Consider the following 25,690-nt stretch of genomic DNA (forward strand, 5'->3'; position numbering starts at 1 on the left):
CTCTCTACTGTAACTCGCTCTACTATCTCTACTGTAACTTTCTCTACTGTAACTCTCTACTCTCTCTACTGTAGCTCTACTATATCTACTGTAACTCTCTCTACTGTTTCTCTTTATGCTCTCTACTGTAACTCTCTACTCTCTCTACTGTAGCTCTTTCTACTGTAACTATCTCTACTGTAACTCTCTACTCTCTCTACTGTAGCTCTTTCTACTGTAACTATCTCTACGGTAACTCTCTACTCTCTCCACTGTAGCTCTTTCTACTGTAACTATCTCTACTGTAACTCTACTCTCTCTACTGTAGCTCTACTATCTCTACTGTAACTCTCTACTCTTTCTACTGTAACTCTTTATGCTCTCTACTGTAACTCTCTACTCTCTCTACTGTATCTCTCTCTACTGGAACTCTCTACTCTCTCTACTGTAACTCTCTCTTCTGTAACTCTCTACTCTCTCTACTGTATCTCTCTCTTCTGTAACTCTCTACTCTCTCTACTGTAACTCTCTACTCTCTCTACTGTATCTCTCTACTGTAACTCTCTACTCTCTCTACTGTATCTCTCTCTTCTGTAACTCTCTACTCTCTCTACCGTAACTCTCTACTCTCTACTGTAACTCTTTACGCTCTCCACTAACTCTCTACTCTCTCTACTGTATCTCGCTCTACTATCTCTACTGTAACTTTCTCTACTGTAACTCTCTACTCTCTCTACTGTAGCTCTACTATCTCTACTGTAACTCTCTCTACTGTTTCTCTTTATGCTCTCTACTGTAACTCTCTACTCTCTCTACTGTAGCTCTTTCTACTGTAACTATCTCTACTGTAACTATCTCTACTGTAACTCTACTCTCTCTACTGTAGCTCTACTGTCTCTACTGTAACTCTCTACTCTCTCTACTGTAACTATCTCTACTGTAACTCTCTACTCTCTACTGTAACTCTCTACTCTCTCTACTGTAACTCTCTACTCTCTCTACTGTAACTATCTCTACTGTAACTCTACTCTCACTACTGTAACTCTCTACTCTCTCTACTGTAACTTTCTACTCTCTCTACTGTAACTCGTTATGCTCTCTACTGTAACTCTCTACTCTCTCTACTGTAACTCTCTACTCTCTCTAATGTATCTCTCTCTACTGTAACTCTCTACTCTTTCTACTGTAACTCTTTATGCTCTCTACTGTAACTCTCTACTCTCACTACTGTAACTCTCTCTTCTGTAACTCTCTACTCTCTCTACTGTAACTCTCTACTCTCACTACTGTAACTCTCTACTCTCTCTACTGTAACTCTCTACTCTCTCTACTGTAACTTTCTACTCTCACTACTGTAACTCTACTCTCACTACTGTAACTCTCTACTCTCTCTACTGTAACTCTCTACTCTCTACTGTAACTTTCTACTCTCACTACTGTAACTTGTTATGCTCTCTACTGTAACTCTCTTCTCTCTCTACTGTAACTCTCTACTCTCACTACTGTAACTCTCTACTCTCTCTACTGTAACTCTCTACTCTCACTACTGTAACTCTCTACTCGCTCTACTGTAACTCTACTATCTCTACTGTAACTCTCTACTCTCTCTACTGTAACTATCTCTACTGTAACTCTCTACTCTCTACTGTAACTCTCTCTCTCTCTAATGTATCTCTCTCTACTGTAACTCTCTACTCTTTCTACTGTAACTCTTTATGCTCTCTACTGTAACTCTCTACTCTCACTACTGTAACTCTCTCTTCTGTAACTCTCTACTCTCTCTACTGTAACTCTCTACTCTCTCTACTGTATCTCTCTCTACTGTAACTCTCTACTCTCTCTACTGTATCTCTCTCTTCTGTAACTCTCTACTCTCTCTACTGTAACTCTCTACTCTCTACTGTAACTCCTTACGCTCTCCACTAACTCTCTACTCTCTCTACTGTAACTCGCTCTTCTATCTCTACTGTAACTTTCTCTACTGTAACTCTCTACTCTCTCTACTGTAGCTCTACTATCTCTACTGTAACTCTCTCTACTGTTTCTCTTTATGCTCTCTACTGTAACTCTCTACTCTCTCTACTGTAGCTCTTTCTACTGTAACTATCTCTACTGTAACTCTCTACTCTCTCTACTGTAGCTCTTTCTACTGTAACTATCTCTACGGTCTCTCTACTCTCTCTACTGTAGCTCTTTGTACTGTAACTATCTCTACCGTAACTCTACTCTCTCTACTGTAGCTCTACTATCTCTACTGTAACTCTCTACTCTCTCTACTGTAACTATCTCTACTGTAACTCTCTACTCTCTCTACTGTAACTCTCTACTCTCTCTACTGTAACTCTCTACTCTCTCTACTGTAACTATCTCTACTGTAACTCTCTACTCTCTCTACTGTAACTCTCTACTCTCTGTACTGTAACTCTCTACCCTCTGTACTGTAACTCTCTGTACTGTAACTATCTCTACTGTAACTCTCTACTCTCTCTACTGTAACTCTCTACTCTCACTACTGTAACTCTCTACTCTCACTACTGTAACTCTCTACTCTCTCTACTGTAACTTTCTACTCTCTCTACTGTAACTCGTTATGCTCTCTACTGTAACTCTCTTCTCTCTCTACTGTAACTCTCTACTCTCTCTACTGTAACTCTCTACTCTCTCTAATGTATCTCTCTCTACATTAACTATCTACTCTTTCTACTGTAACTCTTTATGCTCTCTACTGTAACTCTCTACTCTCTCTACTGTATCTCTCTCTACTGGAACTCTCTACTCTCACTACTGTAACTCTCTCTTCTGTAACTCTCTACTCTCTCTACTGTAACTCTCTACTCTCTCTACTGTAACTCGTTATGCTCTCTACTGTAACTCTCTTCTCTCTCTTCTGTAACTCTCTACTCTCTCTACTGTAACTCTCTACTCTCTCTACTGTATCTCTCTCTACTGTAACTCTCTACTCTCTACTGTAACTCTTTACGCTCTCCACTAACTCTCTACTCTCTCTACTGTAACTCGCTCTACTATCTCTACTGTAACTTTCTCTACTGTAACTCTCTACTCTCTCTACTGTAGCTCTACTATATCTACTGTAACTCTCTCTACTGTTTCTCTTTATGCTCTCTACTGTAACTCTCTACTCTCTCTACTGTAGCTCTTTCTACTGTAACTATCTCTACTGTAACTCTCTACTCTCTCTACTGTAACTCTCTACTCTCTCTACTGTAACTCTCTACTCTCTCTTCTGTAACTATCTCTACTGTAACTCTACTCTCTCTACTGTAACTCTCTACTCTCTCTACTGTAACTCTCTACTCTCTGTACTGTAACTCTCTCTACTGTAACTCTCTCTACTGTAACTCTCTACTCTCTCTACTGTAACTCTCTACTCTCTGTACTGTAACTCTCTACTCTCTGTACTGTAACTCTCTGTACTGTAACTATCTCTACTGTAACTCTCTACTCTCTCTACTGTAACTCTCTACTCTCTCTACCGTAACTCTCTACTCTCTCTACTGTAACTCTCTACTCTCTCTACTGTAGCTCTTTCTACTGTAACTATCTCTACTGTAACTCTCTACTCTCTCTACTGTAACTCTCTACTCTCTGTACTGTAACTCTCTGTACTGTAACTCTCTCTACTGTAACTCTCTACTCTCTCTACTGTAACTCTCTACTCTCTGTACTGTAACTCTCTGTACTGTAACTATCTCTACTGTAACTCTCTACTCTCTCTACTGTAACTCTCTACTCTCTCTACTGTAACTCTCTACTCTCTCTACTGTAACTCTCTACTCTCTCTACTGTAGCTCTTTCTACTGTAACTATCTCTACTGTAACTCTCTACTCTCTCTACTGTATCTCTCTCTACTGTAACTCTCTACTCTCTCTACTGTAACTCTCTACTCTAACTCTCTACTCTCTCTACTGTATCTCTTTATGCTCTCTACTGTAACTCTCTACTCTCTCTACTGTAGCTCTTTATACTGTAACTCTCTCTACTGTAACTCTCTACTCTCTCTACTGTAACTCTCTACTCTCCTCTCTCTTTTCTTCTCTGTTCTCCTCTCTCTGCTCTATAACTTTTTATTTTGTTAATTTGATATTGTTTACCATTCTTCCTCTCCCTCTTCTAGTTTTGTTTTGTTTATTTTTGGGGATTATGATTTCTTCGTCTCATTATGGTTTTGCATGCCAGAGTATTGCATGCGCTGCACCATAGAGGACTGTCTATAAGCCATATCAAGAAAAAACCTAGATCGTTTCTTTTAGATGTTGACCCTCTTTTGGCAAGTACACCGTAGCACTCAAACCCTCCACTGTGACAAACTCTAAGGCCCTTTCTTCCCCTTTTTTCTGTTTTGTCTTTGGTTATTATTTTTTTTTCCGTTTGTTGGTTATCATCTCTCTACAGAAGCTGAGAATGCTGACTGCTGCTACTCTGGGAGCCCAGTCCACCGTGATACTGCCACAACTGAGAGGAGGAGAGAACAAGGCCCACACTGCCCTCTACAGGGCCCCAGGAAGTACTGCTGCCCAGGCTGGAGAGGCCCTACATGGGGAGGACAGGCAGACGACGGGCCTGGGGTCGTCAGGGAGATGGGGAGGTCACATAGGTCACAGAGTCCAGGGGAAGCGCTCCCATTCGCCGACTCACAGCAGTGACTCCGCCCACTCTCAACATAACCTGCATCCTCACAGAGAAAAGAGCTCTCACCAGAAGAAGTAAGCAGAGAGATTGGACCGGCCATACTGACATAACCTTTACCGGTCATTGGCAGAGCCGGATTAATGCAGGGAATTACTGGAGCTTAAACCCATGAGCACCGGCCCATGGGTGCTCAAAAACAAAAACATTTTTAATTACATGATCGGTAGTACCTTGATTGGGTAACCGATTCATAAAAAATCCCCACCAAAAAACTGAATGATAAATAAATGTGACTTGTCAATTGTGTGAGTCAGGGGCTGGGCACAAGTCTATAGGGGGCCCAAGAGGCAAAAAAACAAACAAAATAATTACATTATTATGATTTTTTTTTTTAATTATCCAACCACAATGTTCTAAATACATGAGAGAGCATAATTTAGCCACAGAGTTTCAAAAAAAAATGACTGTGGATAACATTGTATCAGAAGCGCATAGAGGTAAATGCCAAAATAAATGAAAAACCAACATAAACGTCTTAAAAGGGTGTTTGGTCACCACGAGATGCCAGAACAGCTTCAATACACGCAAAGATTCTACAAATGGACCTAAACCATGCAAGGAAAATTCACCCCACAGACCATAACATACATAGCTGCAGGAAGGAGGGGTGCTGAAAGTGCTGCAGCACCCCTTAAAAAATATTATTAAACAAATAAATATATATAACCAGTGCATTCGGAAAGTATTCAGATCCCTTCCCTTTTTCAACATTTTGTTACGTTACAGCCTTATTCTAAAATTGATTTAAAAAAAAAAATGTCATAAATCTACACACAATACTCCATAATGACAAAGCGAAGAAAAAAAAAATCGCTAATTTATTACTAATAAAAAAACAGAAATACCTTATTTACATAAGTATTCAGACCCTTTGCTATGAGACTTGAAATTGAGCTCAGGTGCATCCTGCTTCCATTGATTATCCTTGAGATGTTTCTACAACTTGAATGGAGTCCACCTGTGGTAAATTCAATTGATTGGACATGATTTGGAAAGGCACACACCTGTCTATATAAGGTCCCACAGTTGACAGTGCATGTCAGAGCAAAAACCAAGCCATGAGGTCGAATGAATTGTCTGTAGAGCCCCAAGACAGGATTGTGATGAGGCACAGATCTGGGGAAGGGTACCAAAAAATGTATGCAGGATTGAACGTTCCCAAGAACACATTGGCCTCCACCATTCTTAAATGGAAGACGTTTGTAACCAACAAGACTCTTCCTAGAGCTGGCCGCCCGGCCAAATTGAGCCATCAGGGGAAGGGCCTTGGTCAGGTAGGTGACCAGGAACCCGATGGTCACTCTGAAAGAGCTCCAGAGTTCCTCTATGAATATGGAAGGACATTCCAGAAGGACAACCATCCTGGTTTGAATCCAGGCTGTATCACAACCGGCCGGGATTGGGAGTCCCATAGGGCGGAGGACAATTGGCCCAGCGTCGTCCAGGTTTGTCCGGTGTAGGCCGTCATTGTAAATAAGAATTTGTTCTTAATTGACTTCAATAAAGGTTAAATCATTTTGTATTATTTATTTTTTTAAATGGTAGAATGGCCAGACGGAAGCTACTCCTCAGTAAAGGCACATGACAGCCCGCTTGGAGTTTGCCAAAAGGCACCTAAAGGACTCTCAGACCATGAGAAACAAGATTCTCTGGTCTTATGAAACCAAGATTGAACTCTTTGGCCTGAATGCCAAGCGTCACATCTGGAGGAAAACTGGCCCCATCCCTGTGGTGAAGCATGGTGGTGGCAGCATCATGCCATGGGGATGTTTTTCAGCGACAGGGACTGGGAGACTAGTCAGGATTGAGGGAAACCGGCGCTGATTGTGAGTCCCATAGGGTGGCGCACAGTTGGCCCAGCATCGTCCGGATTAGGGGAGGGTTTGACCGGCGTAGGCCGTCATTGTAAATTAGAATTTGTTCCTAACTGACTTGCCTAGCAAAATAAAGGTTAAATAACATTTTTAAAATAAATTAAAGCTACTAAAGCTACTATAAATTAAAGCTACTAAAGGTATCCATCATGACCGCCATCTTTCCTCTGTTACCACCAATCAACTGATACTCATTACCTATCTACCTCCAGGACTAAAGGATCCCACTCATCCAAGCGACACCACCGTGGGGGTCGGGGACAGTCCCATCACCAGAGGCTGTCTGCATCCCCAGGGCGGCACCACCATGCGTCTGGGTCAGGCACGAAGAAGAGTGAGTCTCGGGGGCGGGGCGGTGTCGGGGTCCGGCAGCGCAGCAGCTCCTGGAGCTCAGGACGGTCCTCATCATGCTCTGCCTCCAGAGAGAGAGGCCCCAGCAAGGCCAAGTCCCTCCACGTCCATGCCAGACAGAACAATTCCAGGTGAGGAACACCGCCTACGGGAAGGGTTACTTACTAGTCTGTAGATGATAGTTAACCTACCACCAAGAAGAAGGGTTACTAACTAGTCTGTGGATGATAGTTAACCTACAATGGTTCTTCCTTTAAACGTTGTGTCTTGCTGCAGCACATTTTGTGGGCTGCCGCAAAATTCTATGGCACGTTATTTAAGTGTCAGCCATTGTTGCCAGAATGACGCAATTTACCACAATCTGCACCATCTACCACAAATGGTCGCGGCATAAGCTCAAAACTTTTAAAGGAAGAACCACTGTACCACCAAGAGGAAGGATACTAACTAGTCTATGGATAATAGTTAACCTACCAGGAAGGCCAGATTAACCTCTTGGTTTTAGGTCTACTAGAAACTTTTGTAGTTTAGTTTAGCTTCCCAGTGATTTTATTTTGACACAAACATTACTTTTTTCATACATTTGTTTTTTTTTTCTGTCCAATACATGACAATTTTTGTGTATTTTTAGTTTTTCCGCTAAGGAGAGAGAGAGTCCTCACCACTCTGACGCTGACCGTGCTCACCGTCGCTCCAGGAGTTACTCTCCCATCAGGAAGAGGAGACGAGATTCTCCCAGCTTCATGGAGGCTCGCAGGATCACCAGGTAACAGAGGATCTACAGTATGTAACCATGCTCCCTCAGTGAAAGCACAATAAAGTTGTAACACTGACATCTTTGGGAGAGATTGTTAAGGTTTCTCCCTCAGCTTTTCTTTGGTTTTTCTCAACAATTTGATTGTGGATACTCAGCATAATTACTGTAAATGTGGGGTTATTTTAAGTACATATGTGTGTGTTTTATCCTTAATCAAGTGGAACTGAAAATGTTATATTATTTAAGGTGAAATGTATTTATATCATAGAAGTGTACAACCTTTATCACAGACTGGATTTGTCACAGCTGAGCGATGGCACACAGTAGCAATAATATTATTCAATTGTATTTCCTAGAATATGTGTGGAGTCCTTTTCGATAAAATGCTGGTTCTTGTCACTCCTCTGTCACTCCTGTACAAAGGAAGATTCCCCTGGAAGCCAAGACAACAGAATGCTGCTGAGCTGCAGGCTAGGTTACTGTGGTAACAGTTGCCGTGCAGCAGGACTCTCCTAGTCCTCCTGACTGAAGTCTGGTGAAGCAGCTAACCAACAGAACAAACTTCCCAAGAGTAACACTGCTCCTTTCCCTCGAGTCTCTCTCCTTCTTTCTATCCTCTTTTCCTTTTAGTAAAGCCACTTGAATAAACTCACACGAGCACTAGAGAAACAGTTAGATGTCCACTAATGTTATAACACAGGGTTTTTGATGAAGGTGCTATCAAGGTCTTCATCTTAGTCAGTAATGTCTCCCTTGAACTTGATCGTTATCCCAAATTGTGAATCTACAGAAATTCCAATGACAATTCTTTTGAGATGATTCCAATGAATACTCATTCAGTAGCAGAAGCACCTTGACAGAGCTGACGTCGTTCCTAGATCGTTAAGTCACCTGATTTGTGGTTGTTGGCTAACCTTCAGATCATTTTCCTGTCCTTTTTTTTTTGTGTGGCTAACAGCGCTTAACTTACCAGCAGCAACCTCTCAAACCTCTCAACTTCTGCAAGAGTCACTTAGGTTGCACCTTGAGGATGTCCACTAATATGGCCATCTCAGCGCTTTTAACCCATTGAAGTGTGTGTGTGTGTGTGTGTGTGGACGCCTACTAACTAACACATGCATCTGCTCTCTTTCAGCACCTCTCAATCTGACTGTATCACCTAATAACCATAGTAACAACCACAGTAACAACTACAGTAATAAATACAATAATAACTACAGTAACAACCACAGTAACAACTACAGTAATAAATACAATAATAACTACAGTAACAACCACAGTAACAACTACAGTAATAAATACAATAATAACTACAGTAACAACCACAGTAACAACTACAGTAATAAATACAATAATAACTACAGTAACAACCACAGTAACAACTACAGTAATAAATACAACGATAACTACAGTAACAACCACAGTAACAACTACAGTAATAAATACAATGATAACTACAGTAACAACCACAGTAACAACTACAGTAATAAATACAACGATAACTACAGTAACAACCACAGTAACAACTACAGTAATAAATACAATAATAACTACAGTAACAACCACAGTAACAACTACAGTAATAAATACAACGATAACTACAGTAACAACCACAGTAACAACTACAGTAATAAATACAATGATAACTACAGTAACAACCACAGTAACAACTACAGTAATAAATACAATAATAACTACAGTAACAACCACAGTAACAACTACAGTAATAAATACAATAATAACTACAGTAACAACCACAGTAACAACTACAGTAATAAATACAATAATAACTACAGTAACAACCACAGTAACAACTACAGTAATAAATACAACGATAACTACAGTAACAACCACAGTAACAACTACAGTAATAAATACAATAATAACTACAGTAACAACCACAGTAACAACTACAGTAATAAATACAACGATAACTACAGTAACAACCACAGTAACAACTACAGTAATAAATACAATAATAACTACAGTAACAACCACAGTAACAACTACAGTAATAAATACAACGATAACTACAGTATGTCAATTTCTCTGGTTTGCTTTTGATGACAGCTGACCAAGTGCCTTATTTTTTTACCTTTATTAAGATTCAAACATGTTATAGATTTGACGTGGTACAGTACATGGATTATTATTTTTTTTTTTTTTTAAATACATTTGATATTTAAATTCTGAGAGTATTTAAAAAATGGATTATGTTGCATTCTACTGGACCAAGAGACAAGAAAACACGCTCTCTGGTCAGCTGTCAGTGGGGTGGTCCTCTTCACACTAACTAACTCCTACAAGAGATTTATGTACTGTCTAATCTCCTATCTTCTCCTCTCCTCAGCGCTCGGAAGCGGCCTATCCCGTACTACCGCCCCAGCCCTTCCTCCTCCAGTTCCATGTCAAGCACCTCCCACTCAGGGAGGAGTCGCAGCCGCAGCTACAGCTGCAGTCACAGCCACACCAGGAGCCACAGCCGCTCACGCAGCCCCAGGAGCCACAGCAACTACAGTCGCAGCAGCTATGAAAGCCCCGGCTTCTGATGAGAGAGTGAGAGATAGCGGGGGAGAGGGTGAGGGGGGGGGGGAGAGAGAGAGAGAGAGAGAGAGAGAGAGATAGAGGGGGAGGGGGGGAGGGAGATAAATCATGTTATGCGTCCCTGATTGGTCCAAACACAGGGTCAGTCCTTCTCTGTGTTTTTTTTTTTTACCATCCTCAGTCTCCATCTCTGTATACCAGCGTTAACCCGAGCCTGGATCTGAAATATCGATTTGTCCTCACACAGGCAGTTATTTAAAATAACATTTTTCAGATCATGCTTTTTGAAAATAATTGATAAAGAACAATTCTGTAAGCACTTTCTCTATATCTTTCTGCATAGCAAAAGTAAACCCCCCACAAAAATATTCCAGCAATGGGAAACTTCCATGAGTTTGTCGAAGAAGATGAAAAGAAGAGATACAAGTGGAAAAGAAATCAAATCAAATAAAACAGCACTGGGCAATTCTTCCTCCAATGTCATTACATAATTTCCCCAAAAACATATGCTTTATTTTAGGAACCAGAGAGATCAACAGATGCGATAAAGAACAAAAGAAAAGTTGGCTGACGATTTAGCATGCAGAAGGGAACTGATATATCAGGATGTATAGATGATTCTAAACTGGAAGTTCTGGCTTGTAAACTATGCACTGTATATTCTATGTGATTTTTTTTGAAGAGGCTTGTTATTTGATGATGACTTCGCATGATGATGCATTAGAAAGGAGGAAGGCTGCTGCTTGTACCAGAGCGCCCTGCTGCCTGCCACTACAGTACTACAGGTCCCAGGGTGCACCTGTCCCTGCCACTACAGTACTACAGGTCCCAGGGTGCATCTCTCCCTGCCCCCTATTCTGACTTGGGGCACGTTCAGATAGAAGTATGCTATGTAGAACAAACATGCATCTCTGAGATGTAGAATAAGGAATGACGTCGGCTCTATTTGTGGTATTTCTATCTGAAACGATCGAAAACGTTTTGGTACTGAACATGGCCCTGACATTCCTGACCTGTAATCACACACAGAGGCAAAAAAAAGGGACAAATGTTTGATTATTATGTACTTTTTCTCTCTTCCCTATTCCACTATGTATTATGTTCAGACCTCTTGCCCAATGACCAGTGACGTGAAGTCGCTCTGTAAAGATGCTCCTTCTAAAGATATTTTCTGCAAAAGCATCCATGCAATCATGTGAGGGGGGTCTATCTTTTACCCACAGCTATTTATTCAGTTATTTATTCCAATTATTTATCTATTTCTTATGTTATTTAATTGTTTATTTATTTGATTATTTATTTGTTTTGTCTCATCGAATGTTTTTAAAACAATTTGAAGAACTGTGTTGTTGAGATCTTAATATTTAATGGGAGATAGAATTGCTGCATATGTACACATTCTGATCTATGAATATACAGAACGTCAATTGATGTTTTAACCCAAATCCTTTTTATTTGTCATGAAAGCTTCTGCTTCCTTTAAGAAGTGAGTGAGCTGAGCTGGACATAGCTTGTTTCTATGGCGGCCGGGTTCCCAATCTCTTACCTGATGCGATTTATAATGCTCGTACACAGGGTTACTTAGAGGGCCTAGTTATAGTCTTAGAGGGGCTGTTAGCTGCAGGGCTCCACTTCTACCAACTCCTACTGTCCAAATCATAAACCAGTCCTGGATTGGCTCTCTGCAGACAAAGGTGTGTTGATTGGGCTAGTTTGTTGTCGGTGTTACCAATCACATTGCCCCTGCTGTAAAAGGCTGATCTATCCCTGCTTTTAACCAGAGGTGTCCTGGTAACTGGCTCTGACCTGACATGAGGTCAAAGACAGAGGGTCTGCTCGTTTTACAAGCCAGTGGTCACCTAAACTATGTATGCGGCGAATGCCCCTGCTAGCAAAACGCGTGCACCCAGACACAGGTAGTCCCACTAGATGCCCATCATGTTCCCTGTCTCTGTTTACTACTCTGTGCTGATAGGTCCCCAGCTAGCACATAACGTTCTGAAAACCATATGTTTCTTAGAGCTTGGTTAGAGCGTGAACGTCCTATGTTTATTTAGCATACAACCTTCCCATAACATTTACTACAATTTTATAACATTCTTCTGTGGGAATTTCAGTACTTTGACAAAAAAAAACATTTTCTACAGGTTTCTTCATGGTTCTATTTAAAGTCATGTTTTCAGAACGTTCAGAGAACGTTAAGAAATAACGTTCTTCTTTGGGTATTCCAGTACTTCAGCGTAACGTTTTCTACAGGTTTCCTCTTGGTTCTATTTAAAGTCATGTTCTCAGAACATTAAGAAAACGTTCCATAAAAAACACCAGAAAACATTAGTAACGTTCAAAGAACGTTGTAAGAATGTTATTTAAAAACACATACATTCTGTTCTCAGCATCAACAAAACTCTCTATCTTGTTAAATGTGTTCAGATGTGTTGGCCGCACTCACTAATTGGCCACCCCTGATCTTAATGAGTGTTTTTTGTCTTTGAACTAGGGTCTGTTTATATAGACTAAAATGAACATCTTTGTTAGAGTTATTTTTTTTAAACATGGCATGCTAGGTCAATCCTGTTGGAGCAGTGGACTAATTCCATGGATAGAGAACAGAAGATCATAGGTTTGAATCTCACTGACACCATGCCACAATAAAAAAAGGAATGTGTTTGCATGATTAATGCCTAGAAAATAAATGTCCATGTGTCCAATCTGTGGTGAGAGTTCATAACAGTTAACTCAAACTAAAATAGCAGTGTTATTAAAAGTCTTATTGAAACATGTTCTCAGAGTGTTATTTAATTACCTTCAATATCCTAGAATTTCCGTTCTCAGAATGTTAATTAAAAAAAAAAAACTCCAAGTTTGGCTTTCAGGGGAACCCTGCAACCTAAATATTAACGTGCCCAAATGTTTTTGTTTTAACCGTCAGGAATCTTATGGTTTCGTTAATAAAACGTACGTTCCCACAGCTTCCAGGGAACCAAATGTGCTAGCTGGGACAGCTGCTGGTCATGATTCAACCAGAGACCCTGTCTTCCTTCCCATTCGTCAAGCCTCCTGTCACTCATACGGTGTTACTCTCATAATGTAAACATGTTTTGTTATTAAGAGTACAAGGCTAAAACCTTTGGATTGTATAAAAATCACTTAGTTGTAGATTACCAGTTATTATATACAGGACAATAAATATAAACCAATGGAAAATGAGCTACTTGTGTTGTCGTCTTTCGATCGATACTCTTTTTGACATGAAAAAAACTAAAACACATTGGAAGTTAGGTCTATACATTATTCATACCAGAGTCTTAAAGTCATACGTCCATGTACTATGTGTAGGTGCCACCTGCAGAGGGTGCTAATGTAACTATTTTCTTTATTTCCTAATGATACGTCTTGAAACCTCTGGACTGGATGGACTGGAATATTCTGTAACCTAGTGTACTTTTCCAGCTCCTCAAAGAACTGCCTGTTTATTTTTCCTCCCAAGTCCATGAACTCAACCTACACTATGTTACGGTAACCTGTGAGTATATGATGAATACAGCAGCTTCCAAGAAATAACAATGTTATATCTGACACTGCTTGATAAATCTAAGGCTGTTGAAATTATGAAAAGGCCTTAAGCCAAATCTGCCGTAATCCCAGCCCTAAACCTAACAATAGCCCTAACCCTAGGATCAACCACAACCACAACCCTTACCCTAGCCCTCAACCACAACACTTACCTTAACACTAACCCTACTCCTAGTCTCAACCACAACCTTCACACTAACCCTACCCCTAGCCTCAACCACAACCTCAACCTTAACGATAACCTTACTCCTACCCTCAACCACAACCTCAACCTTAACGATAACCTTACTCCTACCCTCAAACACAACCTTAATACTAACCCTACCCTCAACCACAACCTCAACACTAACCCTACTCCTAGCCTCAACCACAACCTTCACACTAACCCTACTCCTAGCCTCAACCACAACCTCAACACTAACCCTACTCCTAGCCTCAACCTTAACCTCAACACTAACCCTACCCCTAGCCTCAACCTTAACACTAACCCTACTCCTAGCCTCAACCTTAACACTAACCCTACTCCTAGCCTCAACCACATCCTTCACACTAACCCTAGCCCTAGCCTCAACCTCAACCTTAACACTAACCCTACTCCTAGCCTCAACCTTAACACTAACCCTACTCCTAGCCTCAACCACATCCTTCACACTAACCCTAGCCCTAGCCTCAACCACAACCACAACACTAACCCTACTCCTAGCCTCAACCTTAACACTAACCCTACTCCTAGCCTCAACCACAACCACAACACTAACCCTACTCCTAGCCTCAACCACAACCTCAACCTTAACGATAACCTTACTCCTACCCTCAACCACAACCTCAACACTAACCCAACTCCTAGCCTCAACCACAACCTCAACATTAACCCTACTCCTAGCCTCAACCACAACCTCAACATTAACCCTACCCTCAACCACAACCTCAACACTAACCCAACTCCTACCCTCAACCACAACCTCAACACTAACCCTACTCCTAGCCTCAACCACAACCTCAACATTAACCCTACCCTCAACCACAATCTCAACACTAACCCTACTCCTAGTCTCAACCACAACCTCAACATTAACCCTACTCCTAGTCTCAACCACAACCTCAACATTAACCCTACTCCTAGTCTCAACCACAACCTCAACACTAACCCTACTCCTAGTCTCAACCACAACCTCAACACTAACCCTAGCCCTATCCTCAACCATAACCTTAACACTAACCCTAGCCCTATCCTCAACCTTAACACTAACCCTACTCCTAGCCTCAACCACATCCTTCACACTAACCCTAGCCCTAGCCTCAACCTCAACCTCAACCTTAACGATAACCTTACTCCTACCCTCAACCACAACCTTAACACTAACCCTACTCCTAGCCTCAACCACAACCTCAACACTAACCCTACTCCTAGCCTCAACCTTAACACTAACCCTACTCCTAGCCTCAACCACAACCTTAACACTAACCCTACTCCTAGCCTCAACCTCAACACTAACCCTACCACTAGCCTCTTTACTGTTGAGATATACAACAATATATAATTTGAGATTATAATAAAAAGTCCAGCCCGTGTATATTGAGCCCCCGAGTGGCGCAGCGGTCCAAGGCACTGCATCTCAGAGCAAGAGGCGTCACTACAGACCCGGGTTTGATCCCGGGCTGTATCACATCCGGCCGTGATTGGGAGTCCCATAGGGCGGGGCACAATAGGCCCAGCGTCGTCCAGGTTTGGCTGGGGTAGGCGTCATTGTAATTAAGAGTTTGTTCTTAACTGACTTGCCTAGTTAATTTTAAAAATATATAATTATATAAATTACAAAAAAAATAATTGTAATTACATTATCAACCATGAACGGCACTCTTAATCGGAGTCAGACCTGTGTGAGCTTGATTAAACTTGCCTGGTTTGTACTTTTGCATTGGTTGCATTATGCCTGTCTAGCTCAATCAAGAACCCACTGAGTATTTAAAGTATTTTAAATATGTGCGCCACTCGGGGGCTCAATATACACGGGCTGGACTTTTTATTATAATCTCAAATTATATATTGTTGTATATCTCAACAGTAAAGAGTGTTTAACCCAGGTATGGTTTCAGTTAATGTGATAGAATACTGACTCCATCCAGCAGAGTTATTGTGATAGAACATCCAGTGCTGGTCGTTGGAAGAGACACAGGAAAGTATTGTGTTTCAATAACACCTTCAGATAAGATGGAGAAACTGTCATGTGCGTGACAATGCTGATTCAGCAAAGAAGAAGGTTGTGAGGTATAGTATGCCAACGACCTATCCCAACTCTGGGTCCCTCATTGCTTTATATGGCATGTAGATCAGCAGTATACAGTATATAAATGTACATCAGTCAGGGTTTTAGATCAGGTCATAGCACTATCTCTGCTGCATCCTTAGTTATAAATGATGTGGTTAACTGTATGAATAAAAAGGCAACATTGTGCTGTCCTCTTCATTGACCTGTCAAAGGCTTTCGATACTGTTGATCACTCATTGCTAATTCAGAGGCTTTCCTCAATTGGCCTTGACCAGGCTGCATGTAACTGTTTTAAACATGACTTGACAGATAGAAATCAATGTGTATCTACTGATGGTGTTAAATCAGGTTTCCTGGATATTATAAAAGGTGTCCCGCAAGGGTCGATTCTGGGTCCTGTACTTTTTAAATAAACAATATCGACTTGTCCGTAAAATATTGTAACCTGCACTTGTATGACGATGATACTGTTGTGTATCCTATTGTCCCCACGGTTGACCAGGCTCTATCTGAACTACAGTCTGCCTTCATTGTATTACAGAAAAACTTTATTGACTTGAATTAAGTTTTGAATGCAGATAAAACTAAGAAAATGTTGATCTCTGGAGTGCATAAAAATAACTCTTATGATTTAAGCATACAGTGCCTTCTGAAAGTACTCATACCACTTGACCTTTTCCACATTTTGTTACGTTACAGCCTTATTCTAAAATGTATTAAATCATTTTTTTCCCTCATCAATCTACACCCAATACGCCATAAAGACAAAGCAAAAAAAGGTTTTTATACATTTTTGCAAATGTATATAAAAAAATGGAAACAACACATTTACATAAGTATTCACATCCTTTACTCAGTACTTTGTTGAAGTGTTGAAGCACCTTTGGCAGCGATTATCGCCTCGAGTCTTCTTGGGTATGACGCTACAAGCTTGGCACACCTGTATTTGTGGAATTTCTCCCATTCTTCTCTGAAGATCCTCTCAAGCTCTGTCAGGTTGGATGGGGAGTGTCACTGTACAGCTATTTTCTGGTCTCTCCAGATATGTTCGATCGGGTTCAAGTCCGGGCTCTGGCTGGGCCACTCAAGGACATTCAGAAACTTGTCCCGAAGCCACTCCTGCGTTGTCTTGGCTGTGTGCTTAGGGTTGTTGTCCTTTTGGAAGGTGAAACTTTGCCCCAGTCTGAGGTTCTGAGGTCTCTGGAGCAGGTTTTCATCAAGGATCACTCTGTACTTTGCTCCGTTTATCTTTCCCTCGATCCTGACTAGTCTCCCATTCCCTGCAGTTGAAAAACATCCCCACAGCATGATGCTGTCACCTTCATTCTTCACAGTAGGATGGGGTCAGGTTTCCTCCAGATGTGACGTTTGGCATTCAAATCAAATCAAATGAAATGTATTTATATTGCCCTTCTTACATCAGCTGATATCTCAAAGTGCTGTACAGAAACCCAGCCTAAAACCCCAAACAGCAAGCAATGCAGATGTAGAAGCACGAAGCACGGTGGCTAGGAAAAACTCCCTAGAAAGGCCAAAACCTAGGAAGAAACCTAGAGAGGAACCAGGCTATGAGGGGTGGCCAGTCCTCTTCTGGCTGTGCCGGGTGGAGATTATAACAGCACATGGCCAAGATGTTCAAATATTCATAAATGACCAGCATGGTCAAATAATAATAATCATAGTAGTTGTCGAGGGTGCAACAAGTCAGTAACACGAGTAAATGTCAGTTGGCTTTTTCATAGCCGATCTTTGAGAGTATCTCTACCGCTCCTGCTGTCTCTAGAGAGTTGAAAACAGCAGGTCTGGGACAGGTAGCACGTCCGGTGAATAGGTCAGGGTTCCAGCAGGTCTGGGACAGGTAGCACATCCGGTGAACAGGTCAGGGTTCCATAGCTGCAGGCAGAACAGTTGGAACTGGCCAAAGAGTTACATTCAGGCCAAAGAGTTACATTTTGGTTTCATCAGACCAGAGAATCTTGTTTCTCATGGTCTGAGAGTCCTTCAGGTGCCTTTTGGCAAACTCCAAGCAGGCTGTCAGGTGACTTTTACTGAGGAGTGATTCAATCTGGCCACTACCATAAAGGCCTGATTGGTGGAGTGCTGCAGAGATGGTTGTCCTTCTGGAAGGTTCTCCCATCTCCAGATAGGAACTTTGGAGCTCTGTCAGAGTGACCATCGGGTTCTTGGTCACCTCTAACCAAGGCCCTTCTCCCCTGATCGCTCAGTTTGGCCAGGCGGGTAGCTCTAGGAAGAGTCTTGGTGGTTCCAAACTTCTTCCATTTAAGAATGATGGAGGCCACTGTGTTTTTGGGGACCTTCAACGCTGCAGACATTTTTTGGTGCCCTTCCCCAGATCTGTACCTAGACACAATCCTGTCTCGGAGCTCTACGGACAATTCCTTCGACCTCACTGCTTGGTTTTTTACCACAGGTGGACTCCAATCAAGTATTAGAAACATCTCAAGGATGCACCTGAGCTCAATTTTGAGGCTCAAAGCAAAGGGTCTGAATACTTATGTAAAGAAGGTATTTCCATTTTGTATTATTTATAAATTAGCAAAAATTTAAAAAAATCTGTTTTCACTTTGTAATTACAGGGTATTGTGTGTAGATTGATGAGGAATTTATTTTTATTTAATCAATTTTAGAATAAGGCTGTAAGGTAACAAAATGTGGAAAAAGGGAAGGGATCTGAATACTTTCCGAATGCAATGTATGTACTTTGGATTGTCTCCATAATTGATCGTGTCCCTGCTTACAAATATCTGGGCATCTGGATAGATGAAATTCTGTCTTTTGAAAAGCATATTGATGAGTAAGTTAAGAAGCTGAGAATAAAAATGGGGCTCCTTATATAGCAATAAGTCCTGCCTCTCGGATTGATACATTGGTACGTTATAAAAGCCCTTTTACAAATAGTCCATAGTCTACAAATAGCTAAAACCTTTATCTAACTTTTCGACATGTGAGTTTCCACCTCCGGTCTCAGGGATGGCTAACTCTGGAAATTCCTTTGGTCTCTATTGAGTTAGGTAAATCAGAGTTTAGTGCTCTTGCATCTTATTTGTGGAAAAATCTTTAAAATACATGTTTTTTTTTTTGGTGCCTCTAGGTCAATTCGGAAAGCTGATTTCGTTTTTTTATGACTGTGTTTTTTCTTTCTGCTTACATATTGGATTTCAATTTGGATGTGTGTATTTTCTGTAATGTACACTGCTCAAAACAATAAAGGGAACACTTAAACAACACAATGTAACTCCAAGTCAATCACACTTCTGTGAAATCAAACTGTCCACTTAGGAAGCAACACTGATTGACAATAAATTTCACATGCTGTTGTGCAAATGGAATAGACAACAGGTGGAAATTATAGGCAATAAGCAAGACACCTCCAATAAAGGAGTGGTTCTGCAGGTGGGGACCACAGACCACTTCTCAGTTCCTATGCTTCCTGGCTGATGTTTTGGTCACTTTTGAATGCTGGCGGTGCTTTCACTCTAGTGGTAGCATGAGACGGAGTCTACAACCCACACAAGTGGCTCAGGTAGTGCAGCTCATCCAGGATGGCACATCAATGCGAGCTGTGGCAAGAAGGTTTGCTGTGTGTGTCAGCGTAGTGTCCAGAGCATGGAGGCGTTACCAGGAGACAGGCCAGTACATCAGGAGACGTAGAGGAGGCCGTAGGAGGGCAACAACCCAGCAGCAGGACCACTACCTCCGCCTTTGTGCAAGGAGGAGCAGGAGGAGCACTGCCAGAGCCCTGCAAAATGACCTCCAGCAGGCCACAAATGTGCATGTGTCTGCTCAAACGGTCAGAAACAGACTCCATGAGGGTGGTATGAGGGCCCGACGTCCACAGGTGGGGGTTGTGCTTACAGCCCAACACCGTGCAGGACGTTTGGCATTTGCCAGAGAACACCAAGATTGGCAAATTCGCCACTGGCGCCTGTGCTCTTCACAGATGAAAGCAGGTTCACACTGAGCACGTGACAGACGTGACAGAGTCTGGAGACACCGTGGAGAACGTTCTGCTGCCTGCAACATCCTCCAGCATGACCGGTTTGGCGATGGGTCAGTCATGGTGTGGGGTGGCATTTCTTTGGGGGGCCGCACAGCCCTCCATGTGCTCGCCAGAGGTAGCCTGACTGCCATTAGGTACCGAGATGAGATCCTCAGACCCCTTGTGAGACCATATGCTGGTGCGGTTGGCCCTGGGTTCCTCCTAATGCAAGACAATGCTAGACCTCATGTGGCTGGAGTGTGTCAGCAGTTCCTACAAGAGGAAGGCATTGATGCTATGGACTGGCCCGTCCCGTTCCCCAGACCTGAATCCAATTGAGCACATCTGGGACATCATGTCTCGCTCCATCCACCAATGCCACGTTGCACCACAGACTGTCCAGGAGTTGGCGGATGCTTTAGTCCAGGTCTGGGAGGAGATCCCTCAGGAGACCATCCGCCACCTCATCAGGAGCATGCCCAGGCATTGTAGGGAGGTTATACAGGCACGTGGAGGCCACACACACTACTGAGCCTCATTTTGACTTGTTTTAAGGACATTACATCAAAGTTGGATCAGCCTGTAGTGTGGTTTTCCACTTTAATTTTGAGTGTGACTCCAAATCCAGACCTCCATGGGTTGATAAATTGCATTTCCATTGATTATTTTTGTGTGATTTTGTTGTCAGCACATTCAACTATGTAAAGAAAAAAGTATTTAATAAGATTTCTTTCATTCAGATCTAGGATGTGTTGTTTAAGTGTTCCCTTTATTTTTTGAGCAGTATATGTAATTCAGGGCTCATCTGTAAAAGAGATCGTGGTCTCAGTATGACTCCCTGATAAAATAAAAGTTAAATCAATAAATATACTACCAAGCTGATTCATCGGTGAGGACCACAGTAACCTGTAACCTGAAGGAGAACAGTTTTTAGACACAGTCAGTGGAGAGATACTAAGGATAATCTGATATTTTCTGAAGTTACCGTAATATAGGTTGAGCACTGGAAGGTGCATGAAAACCAAAACTGTCCTTCTTCCAGATTTTTTGTTGTTGTATTTGCTGGTGGAATAAAAATGCTTTAAATCAAAATTAGAAAAATATTTAGGATGAATAATGTTAATATTCACTTAGGAGTAATTAACACCATGCTTAGCATATTTATGTATTTCCCCTTTATTTTATTCACATGATTTGAAGTGTTCTATTTGTGACACTCATTTGTATCACGGGATTTGGTCAATAGACGCTATGCTGTATTTTAAACTCATATCTGTTGATCGGGATTGACGCCAGACTGGAGGTCCAAGGACACTGATTGTTGTTGTGTTCTGTGGAACACTGCCATTTTGTAGCTGATGACAACATTGTTTTGACTTCCTGGTTCTGTGGAATTAGGATATAAGGGCCTTCTCGGCAAAGGCCAAGTTAGACATCTTCTCTTCTGTGCTAGAGGTGTCTTCCTGTTGCTACTTGTAATTAAAATGAAATTATTTGTTATTGACTTTATCCGCAAATGCTTTTCTCTTAAGTTCACCTGAAAATTCCCTTTACACTCAGACAGGACATAGATCTTGCAATGGAACATATTCAAAACAAAACCAGGTTGTCCATGTTAAGAATGCCATTCTGCAGTGACTTTAGAGAGGAGTTAGAGAGGAGACAGAGAGGAATTAGAGAGGAGTTAGAGAGGAGAGAGTGAGGAGACAGAGAGGAATTAGAGAGGAGACAGAGAGGGGATAGATGGGATAGAGGGGAGTTAGAGGAATTAGAGAGGAGTTAGAGAGGAGACAGATAGGAGAACAAGAGGAGACAGAGAGGAGTTAGACAGGAGTTAGAGAGGAGTTAGAGAGGAGACAGAGAAGAGTCAGAGAAGAGTTAGAGAGGAGACAGAGAGGAGACAGAGAGGTGACAGAGAGGTGTCAGAGAGGAGACAGAGAGGAGTTAGAGAGGAGTTAGAGAGGAGACAGAGGAGACAGAGAGGAGACAGAGAGGAGAACAAGAGGAGACAGAGAGAAGTTAGACAGGAGATAGAGAGAAGACAGAGAGGAGTCAGAGAGGAGACAGAGAGGAGATAGAGAGGAGACAGAGAGGAGATAGATAGGAGAACAAGAGGAGACAGAGAGGAGAGAGAGGAGACAGATAGGAGTTAGAGAGGAGTTAGAGAGGAGTCAGAAAGGAGTTAGACAGGAGACAGAGAGACAGAGAGCAGTTAGAGAGCAGACAGAGAGGAGTTAGAGAGGAGACAGAGAGAAGACAGAGAGCAGTTAGAGAGGAGACAGAGAGGAGTTAGAGAGGAGACAGAGAGGAGTTAGAGAGGAGACAGAGAGCAGTTAGAGAGCAGACAGAGAGGAGTTAGAGAGGAGACAGAGAGAAGACAGAGAGCAGTTAGAGAGGAGACAGATAGGAGTTAGAGAGGAGACAGAGAGAAGACAGAGAGCAGTTAGAGAGGAGACAGATAGGAGTTAGAGAGGAGACAGAGAGGAGTTAGACAGGAGACAGAGAGAGAGAGCAGTTAGAGAGCAGACAGAGAGGAGTTAGAGAGGAGACAGAGAGCAGTTAGAGAGGAGACAGAGAGGAGTTAGAGAGGAGACAGAGAGGAGTTAGAGAGGAGACAGAGAGAAGACAGAGAGCAGTTAGAGAGGAGACAGAGAGGAGTTAGAGAGGAGACAGAGAGGAGTTAGAGAGGAGACAGAGAGAAGACAGAGAGCAGTTAGAGAGCAGACAGATAGGAGTTAGAGAGGAGACAGAGAGGAGTTAGAGAGGAGACAGAGAGAAGACAGAGAGCAGTTAGAGAGGAGACAGAGAGAAGACAGAGAGCAGTTAGAGAGGAGACAGATAGGAGTTAGAGAGGAGACAGAGAGAAGACAGAGAGCAGTTAGAGAGGAGACGGGAGAGAGGAGTTAGACAGGAGACAGAGAGAGAGAGCAGTTAGAGAGCAGACAGAGAGGAGTTAGAGAGGAGACAGAGAGCAGTTAGAGAGGAGACATAGGTTCTACACGACATGGTCAGTATTAACACCTGTCTAACTAAGCTCTGGTTCCATTCCTCCATGTCAAGACTAACTCCTATCACACCAAACACCTCCAACATAACTTTTTAGTTGAGGGAGTGCGTCCTCTGTGTGCTTGTGGGTCTGTGGGTGTACTGTGTGCAAGCGTGTGTGTGGGTGTGGTGTCTGTTGTGTTATGCTTGTTTGAGCTCCTAGGATTCCTGTGTGCATTCATAATGTATAGCTGCTAATTGCACATAAGTGGCTGGCTTGTCACATAACATACTGTTCTCTACCAGTCTGTGTGTTAGAAACGGCACACTTACATCTCCCCACTATGCAGGGGGGCTGTAGACCTGCTGAGCACGGCTGTCTGCTTTACAGCAGACTCTCAGATTCCTCTAGCCCTGTGTCATGGCTAGGGTGAGCTTGGAGGGGGGATTACAATTGGCAGGACAGGGAGGGAGGGAGGGAGGGAGGGAGGGAGGGAGGGAGGGAGGGAGGGAGGGAGGGAGGGAGGGAGGGAGGGAGGGAGGGAGGGAGGGAGTGAAACAGAGTGCTGGGCAGCTGTGTTCGATTGGTCGATGGGAGGTCCTTGGATTTAGATTCCATTCACATGCTACATCTGCCATGAATAGACATTCTAGTTCCTTCTATAAATATCTGGCTGAGGGAGGTGTGTGGGGGGGGGGGGACGGGGCGTAGGGGTTGAGAAGGGAGGGCCAGTGACAGTGTTGACGAGAGGTGGGCGGTTGCTGTGTGTATAAAAGCCTTCGGCCGAGGAGCAGACAGAACTTTCTTTGGAAGTTTGAGAGAGACCAACCAAAGTCATCTACAGCAAGTCAGCCAGTCAGCCAGTCAGCCAATCAGCCAGCCCACAGCTCTTCTACTGGTACAGTACTACTCGTCTTCCTCCAACCATGACAGAGAGACGTATCCCCTTCAGCCTGCTCCGCACCCCCAGCTGGGACCCCTTCCGTGACTGTTACCAGGGCAGCCGGCTCTTTGACCAGGCCTTCGGCATGCCGGCCGTCCCTGAGGAGTTCCCCACCTTCCCCAGCACCCACTGGCCCGGCTACATGCGCCCATCCGCCTTTAGCCCCGACATGTCCGTTGCTGGATTCATACCCTCCATGATGCCCCAGAGCCCTGTGATGTCCCCCCTGCATAGTGCCATGATGCAGGCTGCCATGATGCCCCAGGCTACGGTGATGCCCCAGGCCCCCATGATGCCTCAGGCTGGGGCAGCGTCGTACGCCCATGCCCTCTCCCGCCAGCTCAGCTCTGGCATGTCTGAGATCAAGCAGACCCAGGAGACCTGGAAGGTTACTCTGGACGTCAACCACTTCTCCCCTGAGGAGCTGGTGATCAAGACCAAGGATGGTGTGGTGGAGATCACTGGTGAGTAGCTCATATCTGGAGATCTCTCTGTGTCTCTGTCTGTCTCTGTCAGTCTGTCTCTGGCTCTCTCTGTCTCTGTTTGTCTCTGTCTCTGTCAGTCTGTCTCTGGCTCTCTCTGTCTCTGTTTGTCTCTGTCTCTGTCAGTCTGTCTCTGTCTCTGTTTGTCTCTGTTTGTCTCTGTCAGTCTGTCTCTGGCTCTGTTTGTCTCTGTCAGTCTGTCTCTGGCTCTCTCTGTCTCTGTTTGTCTCTGTCTCTGTTTGTCTCTGTTTTGTATCTGTATGACTCTGTCTCTGTCTCTTTCTCTATCTCTGTCTAGCTCTGTCTCTGTCTGTCTCTGTCTCTGTTTGTCTCTGTTTGTATCTGTCAGTCTGTCTCTGGCTCTCTCTGTCTCTGTTTGTCTCTGTCTCTGTTTGTATCTGTATGACTCTGTCTCTGTCTATTTCTCTTTCTCTGTCTAGCTCTGTCTCTGCCAGTCTGTCTCTGTCTCTTTATCTGTCTCTGTCTAGCTCTGTCTGTCTCTGTCTCTTTATCGGTCTCTTTATCTGTCTGTCTCTGTCTGTCTATGTCTCTGTCTGTCTCTGTCTCTGTCTGTCTGTCTCTCTCTCTTTCTCTCTGTCTCTGTCATTCTCACTTTGATTTCCAATGCTTTTTCAATGGGAGTTGACAGTCAGCATAGATGATCCATTCAATTTCCATCCATTTTAAGCACAAAAGGTTCAGATGAGTTGAACTTTTGATTGGCTAACCCTCCGTTTAGAGGAGCCGTTTTACGTCACAAACTCCACATGCAAACGGACAGCGGACCAAAATGAATCTGTTTTAATTTGGTGTCCGTTCTCCACGGATAAGTCTGGCCTCGCCCTTATTAAAAAAACAGGATTCATTTGTTCCAATGATAACACCCACCAGAGGCCGAAATAGTCTTGAAAACGTTTGGCAGCAATGGAAATCAAATGCCCGTCCAACTGGTACGTTCTGGAAATCAAATGCCCGTCCAGCTGGTTCGTTCTGGAAATCAAATGCCCGTCCAACTGGTACGTTCTGGAAATCAAATGCCCGTCCAGCTGGTTCGTTCTGGAAATCAAATGCCCGTCCAACTGGTTCGTTCTGGAAATCAAATGCCCGTCCAACTGGTACGTTCTGGAAATCAAATGCCCGTCCAGCTGGTTCGTTCTGGAAATCAAATGCCCGTCCAACTGGTTCGTTCTGGAAATCAAATGCCCGTCCAACTGGTACGT

General features: G+C 43.0%; 2 protein-coding genes across 2 annotated transcripts in view; both read left to right on the top strand.

Annotated features, from left to right (window-relative positions):
• Positions 1-13,423, top strand: part of srrm3 (serine/arginine repetitive matrix 3) — a 51,356-nt gene extending 37,933 nt beyond the window's left edge. The window contains exons 9-12 of the mRNA XM_082973822.1: positions 4,394-4,704; positions 6,777-7,046; positions 7,547-7,681; positions 10,023-13,423. Coding sequence (XP_082829948.1) covers positions 4,394-4,704; positions 6,777-7,046; positions 7,547-7,681; positions 10,023-10,221 — 915 coding nt within the window. The 3' untranslated portion in view covers positions 10,222-13,423. The remainder of the gene's footprint in view (positions 1-4,393; positions 4,705-6,776; positions 7,047-7,546; positions 7,682-10,022) is intronic.
• Positions 13,424-23,829: 10,406 nt separating this feature from the next.
• hspb1 (heat shock protein family B (small) member 1) overlaps positions 23,830-25,690 on the top strand; it is a 15,208-nt gene continuing 13,347 nt past the window's right edge. Inside the window, exon 1 of the mRNA XM_014198203.3 lies at positions 23,830-24,452. Coding sequence (XP_014053678.1) covers positions 23,972-24,452 — 481 coding nt within the window. The 5' untranslated portion in view covers positions 23,830-23,971. The remainder of the gene's footprint in view (positions 24,453-25,690) is intronic.

Source organism: Salmo salar, chromosome 04, assembly GCF_965601325.2.
Source record: "Salmo salar chromosome 04, fSalSal1, whole genome shotgun sequence".
Classification (NCBI taxonomy): domain Eukaryota; kingdom Metazoa; phylum Chordata; class Actinopteri; order Salmoniformes; family Salmonidae; genus Salmo; species Salmo salar.